The 18,777-nt window shown below is 37.0% G+C and overlaps 2 protein-coding genes across 2 annotated transcripts; both read left to right on the top strand.

The window, feature by feature from the left end:
- The first annotated feature begins 1,492 nt into the window (after positions 1 to 1,492).
- p2rx3b (purinergic receptor P2X, ligand-gated ion channel, 3b) lies at positions 1,493 to 8,377 on the top strand. The gene is made up of 12 exons (XM_016561246.1): positions 1,493 to 2,300; positions 2,748 to 2,883; positions 4,179 to 4,250; positions 4,350 to 4,419; positions 5,176 to 5,269; positions 5,351 to 5,428; positions 5,532 to 5,673; positions 6,111 to 6,247; positions 6,504 to 6,597; positions 6,697 to 6,762; positions 8,035 to 8,112; positions 8,216 to 8,377. The coding sequence occupies exons 1-12, from the start codon at positions 2,158 to 2,160 to the stop codon at positions 8,342 to 8,344; spliced, it is 1,239 nt and encodes a 412-aa protein (XP_016416732.1). The 5' UTR covers positions 1,493 to 2,157; the 3' UTR covers positions 8,345 to 8,377.
- Positions 8,378 to 10,386: 2,009 nt separating this feature from the next.
- On the top strand, positions 10,387 to 18,456 carry LOC107746819 (galactose-specific lectin nattectin-like). The gene is made up of 6 exons (XM_016561140.1): positions 10,387 to 10,456; positions 10,797 to 10,939; positions 11,062 to 11,202; positions 11,280 to 11,298; positions 18,070 to 18,165; positions 18,359 to 18,456. The coding sequence occupies exons 1-6, from the start codon at positions 10,387 to 10,389 to the stop codon at positions 18,454 to 18,456; spliced, it is 567 nt and encodes a 188-aa protein (XP_016416626.1).
- Positions 18,457 to 18,777: the final 321 nt, after the last annotated feature.

The following is an 18,777-nucleotide window of genomic DNA, read 5'->3' as shown; positions in this document are numbered from 1 at the left end:
CGTTAATTCCTGCATCTCTTCCCTCCTCGTTCCTGCTGCTCCCATTTCCATTTAGTCTGCCTTTTTTTGCGTCACTCCCCGTATCTGTTCGTATCTGTTACGTTTCTGTGGATTTTGTCTCTCTCTCAATCATGGTTCTCAAACCACTTTGCTCATTATTGCATTTGGCGCATTGATGACTTTGTTCACCAATTTGTATTGAGTCCCATCCATTTCCTCACTCTCTCCTCTGTCTCTTTCTCTCTCCCCTCTTTTCACTCTGTACCCTCCCTTCATCTCAAGATCCTGTTTCAAGACAATCGAATCATCATGAGACATCTAACACTCAACATTATCCTAGACTGATAGACATCTTCAAATACTCCAGCAGTGCTTGAGCTTACTCTCTCAGTTGATTTGGTCCTCTGTCATGTGTTACTCCTGCATTGTGTGTGTTTTTGCGGGGAAGCGAGTCCCAGATGTATTGTACTTCTAGAGTGAGGTAACCACAGGTTAATGGTTGCTCTCTTGGCCATGTCAAGAAATGTTACCTCTCAATTGTGGTTAAAGTGTGTGATGTGTTAGTGCTTGTTGTGGGATGCATCCTAATGGCATTTTTTTTTCCATCTGCATAATTGGAATTAGAGTTAATGACACTCTCGTCCAGCTCTTTGTAAAAGAACAGCTTGATGTATCAGTGTTAGAAGGTCTTTGTTCCTCTGATACGTAAATGAAAAATATAATATAAAAAATATATATATGAATTTTAACTTGATATGTTTTAAACGTCCTCCATTGAAGTTGATATATCTGCTTGCTGTCTTTGATTAAGAAATACACTGCTGTTTAAAAGCACTTTAAAAAGGATAGCATACAAAGATACGTTAATAAAAAAGCAACAGTAAAGGTTTTTACACATTTCCTTTTTAATGTATTTCAAAAGAAATGCTGTTCTTTTGCACTTTCTATTCATCAAAGAATTCTGAAAAAAAAAATTATCACAGTTTCTACAAAAGTATTAGGAAGCACAACTGTTTTCAACAATGATAATATTTATTTAGCAGCAAATCAGTATAGTAGAATGATTTTAGAAGGATCATGTGACATGGCTGCTGAAAATTCATTTAATATATTTCATTTTAAAGATATATTTTTTTAAAACAGTCATTTTAAATTGTAATGATATTTTTTATAAATGTCAATTATTGGTGAGCATAAGGGACTTCTTTGAAAAAACATTAAAATATCTCATTGCCCCCAAACTCTTGAATGGTAAAAGAGAAAAGGGTTAATTAAAAATATATAATAGTAGTAAGAATAAAACGGATATTATTGCTAATAATTATATTATTCTAAATTAATACAACTAACATTATTACTGCTAATATTTTTACACATACAGCATTATGTGCCTCCAAGCATAAAAACAATCAGAACATGAAGGTTTAGATAACAAGCTAATATTGCAAATGACAATATACAGTCCATCAATGCATAAGAATGGAAAAGAACGCATAGATGTAATCTACTTAAAATCTTTAATTGCACGCTAATGGAGCTTCCAGTTTGAAACAGCTTTTTTTCTAGTGCATGGGGCTGTCGTGGTGGCCATGATATAATGTGCATGTCACTCGCCAAGATTCACCTATTCAGACCTCTCACACACTGAACATCCAGCATATTCCTGCACTGCTAATACCCTGCATCTGATTCGGTTGTTCTGTTATAGATACTATATGGATGTTACAGTACAGAGACGTTAGGAACTTCTTTGGGGCTAAGGCATAACTTTGATTTGTGATTTTTGTTTGATTTTGTCATTTGGTTTGAGCACTTTTGTAAGTTGCTAAGAGTGTAACGTACATTTTATATCTGAGGAAATGATAGGATAGAATAACTGAAGGAGGAAGAATGAAGAAAGAGGGAGGAGAAGGGGAGGGACTAGAAGAGAGAGAGGGGGTCTTCTATGAAAGCATCTTCTCTCAAGATGTGGGGACTTTTTATCAGGCAAACAAATAAGGAAAATTATTGAAGAGCTTTTATTGACAATCCATGGGTTTTAGATTATAAAAACACAGGATCGAGCATTTGGACGGATATATCGGAAGCATCTACACTGTATTTCTAACTAATCTTTCACACAAATACATTAATATACCCGGAGTCTAATTTTTGTGAATGCAGCAGTGTTCTGGAAAAATGTGGAAATGCATAACAGATTTCTTTACCTATGAGACGACCAAGTCCGTGGTGGTAAAGAGCTGGACTATTGGCATCATAAACCGTGTCGTCCAACTCCTCATCATCACATACTTCGTTGGGTGAGTTTGTTTTGAGACTATGTTTTTACAGTGTCAGTAGTTGATAGATTTAAAATTGTGCCCAAACAAATAAAAAATAAAATAAAACGCGGTTATGTTTAAAAACATTGTAAAGAAAAAAAAAATATTGTAGTAAATTTGATTAATCATTACTGAACAATTAAATGGCTTGGTTTTTAGCCTTCAATAACATAATTGATGTAAAGTACATTAAGAGGCAATTGTAACTTCCTACTATTGCAATTGCAATAGTAGGAATCATCTTTTTGTTCTTAGTAAAAAAAATGGACAAGCATAGGCTACATATTTATTTATTTATTGTAAGTATTTTGTAATATTTGTGAGTGTTTTATATTAAAGAAAGTAAAAAAAGAAAGCCATTTAATCTCTCTGTATATCTTTTTCCCCCACCCTCTCTCTATTTCCACCCTACCCAACCTCCCTTAGCTGGGTGTTTTTGTATGAGAAAGCATATCAAGTGAGAGACACAGCTATCGAGTCATCAGTCATGACTAAAGTGAAAGGATTTGGAGAGTATAACAACCGGATCATGGATGTTGCCGATTATGTCACACCTACTCAAGTAAATCTCAAGCAGTTTAACAATATTTAGAGGAGTATATATATATATATATATATATATATACACTGTACACATTTGAATTTCAACTCACTCTGAAGAGTTACATGTACAAACACATGAACACACACAGGGGCAAGAATCTATCAAATTCGTGTACATTAATCTTGACAGATTTCAGTGTCCTCACTCACCTCTGGACAGTGTCCTTGAACTTGATTTTCTGTCGTGATGAGCTTAGTGATGACGCAGAACACTGATGCCCCCTGGTACACACACACACACACACACACACATCATACAATAAAATAAAGAAGTATTTAAAAAAAAATCAATAATATAGTCAATTGTATAGGCATTAAAATTATATATACAGTGTATATATATATATATATATATATATATACTCCTCTAAATATTGTTAAACTGCTTGAGATTTACTTGAGTAGGTGTGACATAATCGGCAACATCCATGATACGGTTGTTATACTCTCCAAATCCTTTCACTTTAGTCATGACTGATGACTCGATAGCTGTGTCTCTCACTTGATATGCTTTCTCATACAAAAACACCCAGCTAAGGGAGGTTGGGTAGGGTGGAAATAGAGAGAGGGTGGGGGAAAAAGATATACAGAGAGATTAAATGGCTTTCTTTTTTTACTTTCTTTAATATAAAACACTCACAAATATTACAAAATACTTACAATAAATAAATAAATATGTAGCCTATGCTTGTCCATTTTTTTTACTAAGAACAAAAAGATGATTCCTACTATTGCAATTGCAATAGTAGGAATCATCTTTTTGTTCTTAGTAAAAAAAATGGACAAGCATAGGCTACATATTTATTTATTTATTGTAAGTATTTTGTAATATTTGTGAGTGTTTTATATTAAAGAAAGTAAAAAAAGAAAGCCATTTAATCTCTCTGTATATCTTTTTCCCCCACCCTCTCTCTATTTCCACCCTACCCAACCTCCCTTAGCTGGGTGTTTTTGTATGAGAAAGCATATCAAGTGAGAGACACAGCTATCGAGTCATCAGTCATGACTAAAGTGAAAGGATTTGGAGAGTATAACAACCGTATCATGGATGTTGCCGATTATGTCACACCTACTCAAGTAAATCTCAAGCAGTTTAACAATATTTAGAGGAGTATATATATATATATATATATATATATATACACTGTATATATAATTTTAATGCCTATACAATTGACTATATTATTGATTTTTTTTTAAATACTTCTTTATTTTATTGTATGATGTGTGTGTGTGTGTGTGTGTGTGTACCAGGGGGCGTCAGTGTTCTGCGTCATCACTAAGCTCATCACGACAGAAAATCAAGTTCAAGGACACTGTCCAGAGGTGAGTGAGGACACTGAAATCTGTCAAGATTAATGTACACGAATTTGATAGATTCTTGCCCCTGTGTGTGTTCATGTGTTTGTACATGTAACTCTTCAGAGTGAGTTGAAATTCAAATGTGTGAACGACAGTACTTGTAAGAAGCTGATGTCAAAACCACCTAGCAATGGTAAGATTTTCTTTTATCTTCTTTGTAGTCTTTATGAATTTTTTGAAGGATCAAATAATAAGGAATACTTGTGAATTATTTTTTATTTAATCTTAGCATTTCATTGTGGAGTGTTTTGTGATCCTGAAACGGTCAAGGAAAACCAATTAAACCTAGTGACATTATAAAAATATAAATTCATTAGAATTTGACCCCCTTAATGGTCTATTTGTGCACAGCTCAAAATCATCACAGTAAGGTCTATATGAGGGGTGTCCAATCCTGCTCCTGAAGGGCTAACATCCTGTAGGGTTTAGCTCCAACCAGCTCCAACATACTTGCTTGGAAGCTTTTAGTAGCTGTGTGGGACCGTCTAGCCTGTAGAGGATTGTTCTTTTTTTATTTTCAACAGAAAATGAAACAGGGTTCACAACCTGTCTAAATATGTTTGCACTGGTCTATTTATGTACATAATAAAAAGTAGGAACTATCTATATCTATCTTAGAAAGATTGCAAGTTTTTTTTTTTTAATCCCAATACTAAATTTAAAAGTGAAATCCGGCATTTTCTCTCCAAAAAAAAAAAAAACCCATCGTCACCAGTGCACAACGAAGATGAAGGATTCATCTGTTGTATGCTTCATTGCCCGTAAGGGAATTCGGTCATTTGAAAGCAGCCTTTAAAAGATGCCGCCTCTAAATTGGGACAATAGCTGGTTCAGGTGTATTCAGCCCTGCTCTATATGTTATGTTCTTTTCCATTGTTTTTTTCTCAAGGGTTACTGACAGGACGATGTGTGAATTTCAATGTTACCCACAAAACCTGTGAGATCAAAGGATGGTGTCCCGCAGAGATTGATGAAATTCAGCCGTGAGTCCTCTTGTAAATGAACAAATGAATAGATGTGTGAATGGTTGAATAAAAGGACTGATGAAGTTTTTTCTTACTCAGAAACCCCATGATGGAGGTGGAGAACTTTACCATCTTCATCAAGAACAGCATTCGCTTCCCACGTTTTAACTTCACAAAGTAATGGCAACCAAACACAAAGACAAATTGTTTCATAATAATATCTGCATTTCTAATGTTTTTTTTTATTTTTTATTATTAAATATTTCTCTTTTCCTTTCAGGGGAAATTTCTTGCCCAACATCAATAGTTCTTACATAAAGCAGTGTAATTTTGACTTTGAGAGTAACATGTATTGTCCAATATTCAAAGTGGGAGATGTGATCCGATTTGCACAGCAGGACTTTACTACTCTTGCTAAAAAAGTGAGTGTTCATTTAATTATTTGGTTAATTTCCCCCTTGCTTTCTTACTGTAATCATTTAGCTTTACATATGTAAGAAATATCATACAAGCACAATTGCTGTTTTTTATTTATTTATTTATTTTTTGTGATTGTTAAATTGCTTCTATACAACGTTTCTATAAATAAGTCTGATAAACATAAGTTTTACAAGTAATTTGGCCAGTTAGTTCATAATGTTTACCTCCACCAATGGAAATAGTTTAAAAGAAGACAAAGAAATACATGTTGTATTAAATAATAACTGTATTATAAAAGTATCTAATAAGTGTTGTATAAAAAAAAAAACATTTTTTTTTCTAAAAAAAATTGCATTATCTTTATTTCTCCTTAAGTGCAATGTCAAATTGGATTTGTGTAAGTTCTCTCTCTCTCTCTCTCTCTCTCTCTCTCTCTCAGGGGGGAGTGATAGGGATAAAAATAGCGTGGGTGTGTGATTTAGACAAGGCAGATGATGAGTGCAAGCCAGCCTACTCCTTCACTCGCCTGGACGCCATGTCAGAGAAGACCACTGTGTCTCCAGGATACAACTTCAGGTTCTGGAAGCTTTTCTTTCCACCTTAAAGTTGAATGAAGAGTGCTACGGTCTTCACGGCTCTATTGATACTTTGCAACCAAATACACATACTTCATTCACATGTTTATCACAAAGCTAATTCTTGATGTTCAGATTTGTTACATGCCAAACTTTTATAGTGGCCACATACTGGAATCTATTACAAAAAGGCTGACAGGTTGGATAATCCTTACTGAAATCCCTACTTGCTAACATGTCTAAATCTTTGTCCTTAGGTACGCAAAGTATTTTAAAATGGAGAACGGAACCGAGTATCGCACTCTGCTGAAAGCCTACGCCATCAGATTTGATGTGCTGGTTAATGGAGATGTGAGTTCATCAAAAACACATATCATGTTTGTGTATTTTTGAGTTTCACACTTCTGTGCAAGTGTGTTTATAATTGCTCCTGACATCTTCTCTTTAAAGGCGGGAAAATTTGACATGATCCCAACTCTGATCAACATGGTTGCTGCCTTCACCTCTGTTGGTGTGGTATGTGTCTTCATAAATAGATTCTGTGCATTAACATTATATAGAAAATGGGTAACTCCAAAAGTCACAAAACAGGTCTTGCTACTAAATGTGACAATAAAATCAACATCAGTATAAACAGAACTAGAAAGTAGTTAAGTGGTGCAACCATAATAATTCGAGATCCATTGCTGCCACAGACATAAACAGTAGCTTTAGTAAAATTCAGATATTTGCTTCGAGTTAAGTTTTAATTTAAGATGTATTTTGAGATTTAATTGGTTATAATGAAATCTAGTTTGGTCACTTCATATTGCACTGCTGACTTGCAGCATAATGTTAGTCAAAAACCACTTCATTCCATATTATGTCATAAAGTTAAGTAGATCATACTTAATAATATTAATAAAATATTTATATGAATATATTAAAAATATTAATAAATATCTGGGGGGGGGTTTCAATGTTGGGATCAATACACGACTCATTGTAAATATAATGAACAATCCAAATTGTTCAAGTTTTTTATATATATTGACTTATTCAGTGCACATTTTTGGCATACAGCCTTCTTAAGAAAACATGAAAATGTCAGTCAATTCAAGCAAATATGGTACCAGAGTCTGCGAAAATAAATAAATAAATAAAATAATAATAATAATGCATGCGTGTGATAGTCCTGGTCTGTCCTGCCAGTTACTAAGCACAACACTTTTACCATAGTTCTGACCAGTGTAAGCATAAGTCAAATAATGAAAATATGTTAAATCATCTGAAATGTGATCCAAGTGAGAAGTGAGCAAACCGCCCGACTGGCCCCAAATCTTCAGGAAAGATCGATCAGTATAGACATAATTTACTTGCATAATGGAGACATTTTATGGAAACCAGGTAACGTCTCCGAGAACCACATGCCAGTATTTTTGTATAATATATATTTATCTTTTTATGTAACTATAACTTCCATGACATCAGTTTTATCTCCATCCTCAACTTAACCAACCTGTTTTATCATTAATTAAAGTGCATTTGGAGATGCATTAAGTTTTTAAACATTAGCATATTAGATATTTAGATATTTTTAAACATTAGCATCCATTTCAATGAAAGCATGATATATGGATGCATATAAATGTGTTGTTTATTATTGTTCATGTGTAACACTGAAGTTATTTACAATAGAAAATAATTCATAATTGTTAACATCTTAAATATCAGAAGATTAAATATCAGAATAATACAGTGTATGAGGACCAGTTTCAGTGGACTTTTTCTTAATGTTCATTATTTTAGGGTACAGTGCTTTGTGACATCATTCTGTTGAACTTCTTGAAAGGAGCTGACCAATACAAGGCCAAGAAATTTGAAGAGGTTTGCATTTAAGCAAGTCAACAACAGCATTACATCTATCTATAGTTATGATGAAAATGAAAATAATCTTTGCCTCGCTGTCTCTCTCTTGCTCTGTTTCTAGGTATCAGATTCACATATTCAGAGCAATAATTCATTGTACAGGACCAGAGACCACAGCCAGCATTCAATCAAAACTGATGAGAAGTTCTCCAACGACTCCGGAGCATTTTCCATTGATCGTTATAGTTAAAAGGGCTGGTCACAGCACTTGGGGAAGGATTGGGGGGGGGGGAATTTTTAATTCAAAGTTCTTCATTCCAGTCATAATCTTTATATTTTTTTCCACTAATCCTAGATCCTTCCACAAAGAACAGTGTAGACCAATATATACACACACACACACAAAACGGTTCCATAGGCTATCAACTGAACTTCCCCCCCTAATTTTACATTTGCCTTAAACATAAAGATTATTTTAATTATAACCATGGCCCCAATCTTAAACATCTCAAAATCAAAATCAATCAGTCAAAATGTATTATTTGCCTGACTGATCAAAAATATTACTATATTTTGTAAATAATAGTATTAAATAGTAAGTAAATACTCAAATTCTGCTATGTATACTCATAGTGTTTGCATGGCCTTAACTAGCGATTAGTTAAAAATATTTAATATTTCATGTGATTGTATAGCATACACCCAAATGTAGCTATGCAGCTGTATGTGTGTTTTTTTTTTGTTTTGTTTTTTGTGTGTGAATATGTTGTTTATTGTTAGACTTGTTGTTAAAGAGTATCAGTCCCACCTTTGGCCAAGTGTGGATGGTAACATTGCATGATCAAATTTTTCTGAACTCTTACACGTTGTTAATAATTTGTTTATACTACCACTAATTCCATTAAGTTGCTTGTAAACTTTGATGCAGGTTATTTGGAGGCTCAGGGCAATAAAAACAAGTGTACATTTACTTGTCATTTATAATATAAATAAATGGTTCTCTGAACTAGTGATTTATGACAGAAAAACAAGACTGACAAGATATCACTATCAATAACTGAAAATTCAATTTTGGAGTAAAATAAAGTGCATGGTTAACATTACTAAAAGCATTTGGTTTTTGGTGTGAAGATGCTGAATAAGTATCACAGCTCAAATGCAGTTAGAAAAAGTGAGAAGTAGAAGGAGTTGTAAAAAAACGAACATCATACCAGTATTTTACATAAGGAGAAATATGAATTAACTAAGCTGAAAGAGAAATAATAAGCTCTGCAGTCATTTTCTGAAAAACAACCGTCTCAGACTTTCATGACATTAAAATTTGGAGTCAGACAAACAGTGCAGGCATTCTTGCAGCTTGGGATTTCCATCATCTGTAGTTTGCAATGTGAAAAGTAGAAGTTAAAATTTTAAGAGATCAGCAACTGTGTCTGTAACCACATGGGACAGTGGTATAACCGTCTAGTGTGGTAAAAGAACAGGCTTTCTTAAGTTGAACAATTATAGGTTAAAAGTGTTTGTCTAACATGACCAAAGTAATGCATTCACATGTCTAATCTTATTCAATCTAATCCACAGATAATTTGTATTAATCATATACTTTTTTTTTTTTTTAAATACAATGTAAATACATGCCATGCATGCAGAGCTTCCATGTCAAACTCCATTTAACACACTGAAGGCTGAATGAGAGACAGAATTATTTTAGCATCATATTCATATTTATTTATTAATATTTTGTGTTAATTTTTTATATTTTCTGTTTTCTTTTAAGTTGTACTTGAAGTGTTAGGTTGAGTTATGTTAGTACATGAGAAGAAATGTTGCAACTAGCTGAAATTGAAGCTGAAATGTTTTATTTTATTTCAGTTATTTTTTTATTTTTCAAAGTAATGATTTTTAATGGTTTAAGTTTTAGTTCTAGTCAACTATGATAACCCTGGTTATAGAAAGGGAGGAGTTGTGAAAAAGAATGCAGCGACAGATTTAAGACAGACTAATGTTGTTATGAGGGAACATAGAAAACAAGAGTGGAAGGATTGCAGCGGTAAGTCCTCTTCTCCAACTAAAACATTTTTTGTATCCAGAAACCAAGATATTTTGTCATTTTTGCACCTAGATAAGCTTGGGTAACCTTGTATTATTTTAACATTATTCAAAATAAATAAATAATAATAATAAAAATTAAAAATTATATTTATTCTATCTAGTATTCTATTCTTTAAAATTCTATTTAAAAAAATACATGTAACCTTCCACTGATAATGTTTTCTTCTTCACAGTGTAGCAGGAATGGAGTCTTTTAGCTTTTTATTGATAACTCTCCTGTTTGGAAGTGGTAGTTTCTTAACAATGGAGAGAGGTGATGCTGAACTTTTATTTCATTTACTAAAATATGTTACGTCATGCAATAAACACAAACAGACTTTTTAAACGCACCACTCTTTAAAAAGTCTTTTTTGGAATTAATGGTTCCATGAAGAGCTTTTAACATCCATAGTTAGACCTTTCCATTGCACAAAATGTTCTTCAAATTATTACATGTTTTTCATACAAAAATGTGTTATTTTCAGAACTGTTCACTGAAAGGTTCTTTGGGGAACCCAAAAATCTTCTTCTGTAGCACCACTGTGAAAACACCCTTTTGGAACCTTTATTTTTAAGAGTGCAGGATAAATTTGGGGTGTAATGTTGTCATTTAGATGAAGCTGCTGGACATACAAGTCCATCATCAGGCTGTGTTCTGCCTAAAGCATGTCCAATGACTGGCTATGAGGACTGGTACAAAGTGGGGTCACGGTGTGTCAAATATTTCAGCAACCCTCTCAACTTCAGTGCATCTGAGGTAAATAGTGTCAGTGTGAGAAAACAGGCATCACAGATAAACAAAAGAACATATGCTCACATTCTCCAATTTATTCTTTCCACATTTTCTTTAGTATTGATATTATTGCTCTTCCTGCACAGTTTAGCTGCAGAAGCACAGCCCCTGGTGGACACCTGGTGTCAGTGCATAACTCCAAGGCTAATGGTGATGTGCTCTGCATTGTGATCAAGTTAAACCCACGCAACCTGCGCATCTGGATCGGAGGCTTTGAGCTTTTTCAGGTAAATGAGACATTTCCATTTTTTATTTGTCAATAGCCTTTTCCTTCAAATGTTTTATCTCTGTCTTACTCTCTCAGTCTGGTAAATTTATCTGGACTGATGGTTCCTCCTGGAACTATCAAATTTGGACACCTGGTGAGCCCAACCACATCTTCAGCTACAGAGAGGACTGTGTGGAAATGAACTGGAATCGTAAGCGTTTCGTTTGACCATTTTACCAATAATTCTATTTACAGATCAAATAAAGTTGCATGATTAGTAGAAAATGTAATGTTGAATCTATAATGATTATTCATTCTCTGTTGGTTTGACCTTTTTCTGCTTTTTTAGATGTTGGCAAGTGGAATGACGATGCATGTTATGTGAAAAAAAGCTACATGTGTGCCTTCAAAGTGATGACAGCTTTGATTCAGACTTAAAGTAGGCCTAGACTGAACTTTTATTATCAGGGTATCATTACATGAAACCTTCAACTTAAACCTTTGTTTAAAATTCTGAAAATATAATGTGTTTTCAAATTAATTAAAACTGCATTATAATAAAAATAATAAGTTGTTTTTGTATTGCACTGACTGTACTGGTAGAGATTGCCTTCAAATACTGCATGAATATATATTTGGGGGAAATCTATGTTTGTCACAGTACTTTTACATTATTACACCTCTTACATCAGCCACTAGAAGGGGCTGTAGAAACCCATTGTGTTTCCCGCGGTCATGTATTCTAGTCCCTGTTCAAATTCAAAGTTGCATTGGGGCCTGCTGGCATGGTATTTGTGGCCCTTAGCAATCACAAATTAAAATTTAGTTTTAGAATAACTTTTCTGGATCTAAAGGAAATTGACTAAACTTAAAATTTCAGGGCAGCATGAACATTTTACTTTTTTTTTTTTTTACAGTGATGATTAACATGCATAAAAGTGGAGACACCACAGTAGGTATGTTTACATGCACTCATTTCCGTTAATCAGAATGAATTCGATCTAATTTCAGATTCTGAAAGTTCTGTTTATATGAACCCTAAACGTTACAGTACGATTCACATATTGTTACATAACATGTATTCCGAACAAAACTTCAGCGCATATGGAGTGACCAATCGCTGCATTCAGAACTTTTTTTCCTGTTGATTATTTCTGGTCTTCGCCACCCATTTTAAATGAAATTTCATTCAGATCGACCTCATTTGGATCAGCTGAGGTGTTGACATGAAAGCTTTTCTGTCAGATTGAGCCATCAGTCCGATTAAATGGATTATTTGGGTGCATGTAGCTAGAGTACGTAATTTCTCTATATATCAGACTAGAGTGTGTTGTAATGTCTGTAGTGTGCTGTAATAATCTTTGAGGCAATGTCCTTTGTCTCAGATCTAGCAGGGGTTTATAATCTGTATCTCTTTATAATACCAGTGGGAAAAAAACTATGACCTGTTCCTATAAATGTATAATAAATGCAGCTTTTGTGTTATCATGAGGCTGCATTTTTTAAAGGCGCATCATGTGTTAGAAATAACTCTGAAAGTAAGATGTGACAGTAACACGTGTGGAAAAAATGTGAGAGAAATAGGAGGGGTTGTGAAAATGAAAGAGATATAGTATCAGTCCAGACTAGATATCTGATTAGCAAAAAATGTGTACAGTAACCAAGTCAATGAAGCATTCAGATTGTGAGCTCCAGCAACTTTGGCTGTCAGGTTTGATACTGAGTGGTCACAACTGTATTTGTAACCACAAGATCTAGTGGTTTCGTTGTCTGGTGTGGTAAAGTACTAACTTTTGTAGCAAATTAGCTCAAAAGGGAAATGTATATAAATAATTATAATTAATTATAATTATTTTAATCAGCTGCCAGTAACTGTAGCAGAATTAATATTACCATCAACTAATCTGTTCGTCCAGCGAACATTCAGTGTAATTTCATATCAGTTATAAGAAATGATATTTTCGTGGCCATAGAAAATTACTTTTTTACAGTACTAGGGCATTAGAGCATGTAACAAGATCAGAAATTGTTAAAGGGACACTATTCACAAGCGGTGACAGAACCAGAAAGTCATGTAATTTGTGCGCAAAAATGAACTAGTCTAACAACCATACACACACACTCATGCATACATACACAAGGGAGTTAAAGTGGATGAATGAAACCGTTAGAGAAACCAGAGACTGCAGCTATGGAAAATGAGTGACCACCTCAGGGATCAACGCTAAGGATTTTTTCTACTGGCCCGGTCGGTGTTTGATTTATATTAGACTGTATAATTTCAAAATCTGAAGCAAAAACAGAATAACCTGACTTTAGCTTTGTGAAATTATGCTACATAAAACATCTGTATGAAACAGAAACAGCAGGTGGGCTGAATGAGACGCAGATTCACTCTCTGACAGCAGGTGGCGCTCATGGAACAGTGATACAGCGTTTCCTTGGTTACCGCTGTAAACACAGCAGCGCTGCACATATTAACACTAATTTAAATGCATCATACAGAGACAAAAAGAAAACACCATTTCTGAAAACAGTCAGTTCCGTTCCCCTCAGAAACACATTCATGTAAAATTCAATGTTTGGATTTTCTTCCTATATTTCGCGCATCGTGAACTCTTGTTCTGTCTGCTACACAGTATTTTCTCCTCTTTGTGTCCGTCGGCATCTCTGGCCTCTGTTAACAGCCGTTTACAGACTAAGTATAATAATAACGTAATATTTCCACACTAATGGCCATTGGGAAAATGATTGCAGTGCAGTTTGTGTGCAAGCAAGGAACAGAAGATAGTCTGAAATAAAACAAAAAATGTCCATTAGAGATCGGTGCATCTGTACTCCAGTGTATAAATTCAATATAGATTAATCATTGTTAAAGCTGCAAAGTTACTTGCCAGGACGGGTATTTTGACGTACTTTTGTATGTATTTGCCCGTTCAAGGGGCTCGCACGTGTCAGAGACGTGTCTGTGCGCAAGCTGTTCACACAGAACACAGCGCGCGAGTACTGAAAGGAGTTGTCTTTCGCGCCCAAATGCTTTTTAATTGCTTGAATTTTTAAATCAACAAGTCTTAAAATCACATGCAAATGATAAAATGTCATGATGACGCTGCAGTGGCCCGATCGGGCAAGTGACACATCCGTCTACTGTCCCGAGCGTCTTTCACGCTGGCCCCAGGCCATCAGGCAGTCCTTATTGTCAAGCCCTGCCCTGAATCCATCAGCACTGTATACTAAACCTCTGTTTCGTTTAGTTAAATGTACGAAACTTGCCATTGAATGAGCGTCCAGATGCAATCTCAGATGAAAGTCTTGATGGTTTGAAAGTTTGGTGGTGTTGGAATTGTGATCATAATGAACTACAAAGATGTTACTGTGACTCGTGGTGATTGGGAGAGTTCTCTTCCAGGTGAAAAGTTGCAACATGGCTTGCTGCAACTTTGACTTCCTACCGGCAATGGGGAGGTCCCCGCAGGTCACGGTCGGACTGGATGTCCAAGAGGCAAGGAGGTAAGCGCTCAGAAGAAGAGAGAAGAGAGAGGCGGGTCACTGATGTGAGGCCTTTTAACTTCAATGGAGGCCGCACCTCCAGGAGGTCAGTGAGCCAATGGTGACTTAAGCTTTTGGAGGGAAAGGTTATGACTCTTTGTCTTTGAACATGGTATTTTGCATAGGTAACTGGATTGCATAGCATAACTAGATGAAAAAACAACAACTGATAAATAATAATTTGCCCTCTAGGACTCTTTTCCAGTGATCTTCTCATTTATTGCTTCATTCCAATGAAATGCGGATGCATAGGTTGAGTTTTCTGATTGCATTAGTTTTGTAAGAGTAAGATATATTAAATATATTAAATAATTACAATAAACTATAAATTATTGATGTGTACAATAGACTATAAATTGATTAGTAGGCTAATGAATGAAAATTCATTCAGGCACTGAATGAAAAAGTGGTTTCCTGCTTGATGATTACACATACACATCCTGAAGATAAGGATGAGTGAGAGAAAAGGAGGAGTTGTGAAAGTGAATGGAAAAGTATAAAATGAGACAGATCCAAGAGTTACTGAGTGGACAGACAGACGACAAAAGTAGAGGAACTGCAATGTTAACTATTCTTCTTTATATATATATATATATTATGTGGTTATTCAATTGATTATGTTGGTTATTTATTTGTATGGGAGTAAGGGAGTATGTATGGGAGTAGAAACTTCTTAACAATGGACAGAGGTAATGTTTAATACATACAACAGCAGCCAGCCCCCCATCGAACCGTTATGGAACACACGTACGGTAGATGCGCGAGAGGATTGAGCGAGTGATGCCACTCGTAAGAGAACATCTAGCAGAGTCCCAGCGCGCCCAAAAACAGCTGTATGACCGGCCAGCCCAACCACGGGAGTTCCAGCCAGGAGATCGGGTGCTGGTGCTCGTTCCATCCGCCACCTCCAAATTCTTGCCATCCTGGCAGGATCCCCATACCGTTGTGGAGAGAGTGGGGCTGGTCACGTACCACGTTCGCCAGGCGGGACATCGGAGGGAGGAGAAGATCTACCACATTAACTTACTCAAGAAGTGGACAGCTCCCCGAGAACAACTGGTAGTCTTCGCCCAGGATGAGTTCCCAGTGGTAGCGATAGGGGAACCGCTCTCTCCGGTGCAGAAGGTTAACCACCCTGGTCAGACAGTTCAAGGATGCGTTCAACGAGCTCCCCAGGCAGACACGGATCATCCACCATGAGATTCGCACTCCCCCTGGCGACATCATTCGGCAGCGGCCCTATCGGATACCAGAGGCTCGCCAGTAGGCTATTGAGGAGGAAGTCGCCCAAATGCGCCAGCTGGGGGTCATTGAGCCGTCCCGCAGCCCCTGGTCCAGTCCCGTTGTGATGGTCCCAAAAAAATACGGCACTCTCCGGTTCTGCAACGACTTCCGGCGGCTGAACGAGATCTCGAGCTTCGATGGGTACCCCATGCCCCGAGTGGATGAGCTTCTGGAATGGCTAGGCGGGGCCCATTACATCTCCACGCTCGATCTGACCAAAGGTTATTGGCAAGTTCCTCTCACCCCCGACGCGAAAGAAAAGACGCCTGGAGGTCACTGGCAGTACCAGGTTCTTCCCTTCGGCTTTCACGGTGCCCCCGCCACGTTCCAGAGAATGATGGATATCCTATTGCGTCCGCACCAGAACTACACTGCCGCGTACCTGGACGATGTGGTCATCCACTCGGAGAGCTGGAATAGACACCTTGATCAGTTACGGAGAGTGCTCGTGGAATAACGACGGGCTGGACTCACCGCGAACCCCACGAAATGCCACCTGGGTCTCGCAGAGGCAAAGTACCTGGGTTACCAGGTCGGCCGGGGATTAATCCGGCCCCAGATCAAGAAGGTGGAAGCTGTTCGGCAAGCGGCTCGGCCCGCCAACAAAACCCAGGTGCGTGCCTTTTTGGGGTTAGTGGGCTACTATCCCTGCTTTATACCTAACTTCTCCTCAATAGCCAGCCCATTGACAGATCTGACCAAGAAGGGGCAGCCCAAGAAGCTGAAATGGACTGTGGAGGCCGAAACTGCTTTCCAGGCCCTCAAGGAGGCGCTCTCGTCCTCGCCCGTCCTCGCCCGTCCTCCATGCCTCGGACTTCAGCTGCCCCTTCATCATTCAAACGGATGCTTCCGACACCGGCCTGGGTGCAGTTCTCTCGCAGGAGAAAGGAGAAGAGCACCCGGTGAAGCTCACCTCTGCAGAAACCCGGTATGCAGCCGTGGAAAAGGAAGCCCTCACCATGAAGTGGGCCGTCCTGGAGCTAAAATATTACCTGCTGGGCCGGACCTTCACTCTAGTCACAGACCACGCTCCGCTTCAGTGGATGGCGCGGGCCAAAGATACCAATCCCCGCGTCACCAGATGGTTCCTCGCGCTCCAGGACTTCCACTTCAAGCTTCAACATCGAGATGGAACTGCCCACGGCAATGCCGACGGGCTCTCCAGGATGTGGTCAGGATGGTCAGGTCTGTCAAATAACATTTCGCTCCAACCCCAGTCAATGTGGTATCAGCGTCGCCTAGGAAACAGCACTCATACAGCAATTACCGTGGAGTGCGTGCCAATCACCGACACCTGAAGCTCATCAGCAGCACAGCATTTAAGTGTAGGAAGAGAAGAAGGAAATGAGCTTTGACTCCAGAGCGATACTAACGCTGTGTTCTGATTCTCTTACAGACTCAAGCTATTGGCACGTCACTCTACACTCACGAGAAAATGAGCGCGTCTGATTTCGCTCCCTTGGTGATGTGGCAAAGGCGTTTTAACGTAAACTTGTGTGTGAATGAGAACTTAGATTAGTACTCACATGCTGTGACAGCCGCTTTCTGTCCGTGTGCTTCGGATGTGTGCCCTCAGAAAACCGTATATCAGAAGTTTAAACTCATATGGTTTAAAACTGTAATGCCAGCTCTATTCTGGAAAAGGGGGCGGGGAGCAGCAGCTCATTTGCATTTAAAGAAACAGGCCCGAAAAACAGCGTGTTTCTGCTTCCACTTAAAATAGGCATTTTCAAAATGTTATAATAAATGATCTGTGGAGTATTTTGAGCTGAAACTTCACAGACACATTCTGGGGACACCAGAGACTTATATTACATATTGTAAAAAGGGGCATAATATGTCTCCTTTAAGGTAAAAAAGGCGGAAGTGTGAAGGCGTTTACAAATAGGGAGAGCAAAGAGAAATTATTGAGTTGTTGTTATTTCCTGTTTTTCAATTAAATGCACGCACTATAGTTTCTCACTAAACAAACACCTTTTCTGTCTTTCTTTCGTAATTTTTTCTTCTTTAAAATATCTTTGTCTTCCTCTCAGTCTGGTAATTTTTTTTTGCCTTGATGGATCCTTCTGGAATTTTCAAATTTGGACACGTGGTGAGCCCAACCACATGTACACTAGCTTGGAGGAATGCGCTGAGATGAACTGGAAAGGTAAGAACAGAGAGACACTAATGGACTATATGATAATCACATTCAATTTTCAATTTTCACATTCAAAAACTACATGTTTTGCTAAATGATTTATTACAGTGATATTGATGCTGTGAGGACTTTTAAATATTTGGTAAGACACACTGCAGAAGGTAGAATAATCTCTTAATTTCACTGTCCCTCACATTTTCAGAGATTGGAAGATGGAATTACGATTCTTGTTATGTCAAGAAAAACTACATATGTGCCTTCAAACAAAATGTCATCTTAAAACTAGGCTCTGTGAAGTAGTTTTATCTGTGTATCATCCCATAAAACTTTCTGAATAAAATTATTTACTCTGCATCAACAACAAAAAAACTTACAATAAAAATAAATAAAATAAAAATAAAAACAATTCTTCAAATTGCTTTAAAATGATAATAAAGAATGTTTGCAATCAAAATTATCAGGTGATTTTAATTATTTTATTGTTTGTCTGATTGTGACTGACTGTAATGACTATAAACATTAAGGAGACCAGATTTCTGATCAGTAGTCAAAATATCATTGAAATCTAACGTGTGATTATGAGTTTATATATATATATATATATATATATATATATAGTTC

The sequence above is a fragment of the Sinocyclocheilus rhinocerous genome, unplaced genomic scaffold, assembly GCF_001515625.1.
Source record: "Sinocyclocheilus rhinocerous isolate Xijiao unplaced genomic scaffold, SAMN03320098_v1.1 scaffold2026, whole genome shotgun sequence".
In the NCBI taxonomy this organism is placed as follows: Eukaryota; Metazoa; Chordata; class Actinopteri; order Cypriniformes; family Cyprinidae; genus Sinocyclocheilus; species Sinocyclocheilus rhinocerous.
The sequence above is the reverse complement of the archived record's forward strand: the minus strand, read 5'-3'. Positions and strand labels throughout refer to the sequence as shown.

Bases quoted from the DNA above. Each gene is read 5' to 3' on its own strand.
- p2rx3b (XM_016561246.1), top strand. From the start codon at position 2,158: ATGCAGCAGTGTTCTGGAAAAATGTGGAAATGCATAACAGATTTCTTT. The intron at 4,420-5,175 runs GTAAGATTTTCT...TTTTTTCTCAAG, and splicing joins GTCAAAACCACCTAGCAATG to GGTTACTGACAGGACGATGT. The intron at 6,248-6,503 runs GTTCTGGAAGCT...CTTTGTCCTTAG, and splicing joins TCTCCAGGATACAACTTCAG to GTACGCAAAGTATTTTAAAA.
- LOC107746819 (XM_016561140.1), top strand. From the start codon at position 10,387: ATGGAGTCTTTTAGCTTTTTATTGATAACTCTCCTGTTTGGAAGTGGT. The intron at 10,457-10,796 runs GTGATGCTGAAC...GTTGTCATTTAG, and splicing joins TTTCTTAACAATGGAGAGAG to ATGAAGCTGCTGGACATACA. The intron at 18,166-18,358 runs GTAAGAACAGAG...TCACATTTTCAG, and splicing joins CGCTGAGATGAACTGGAAAG to AGATTGGAAGATGGAATTAC.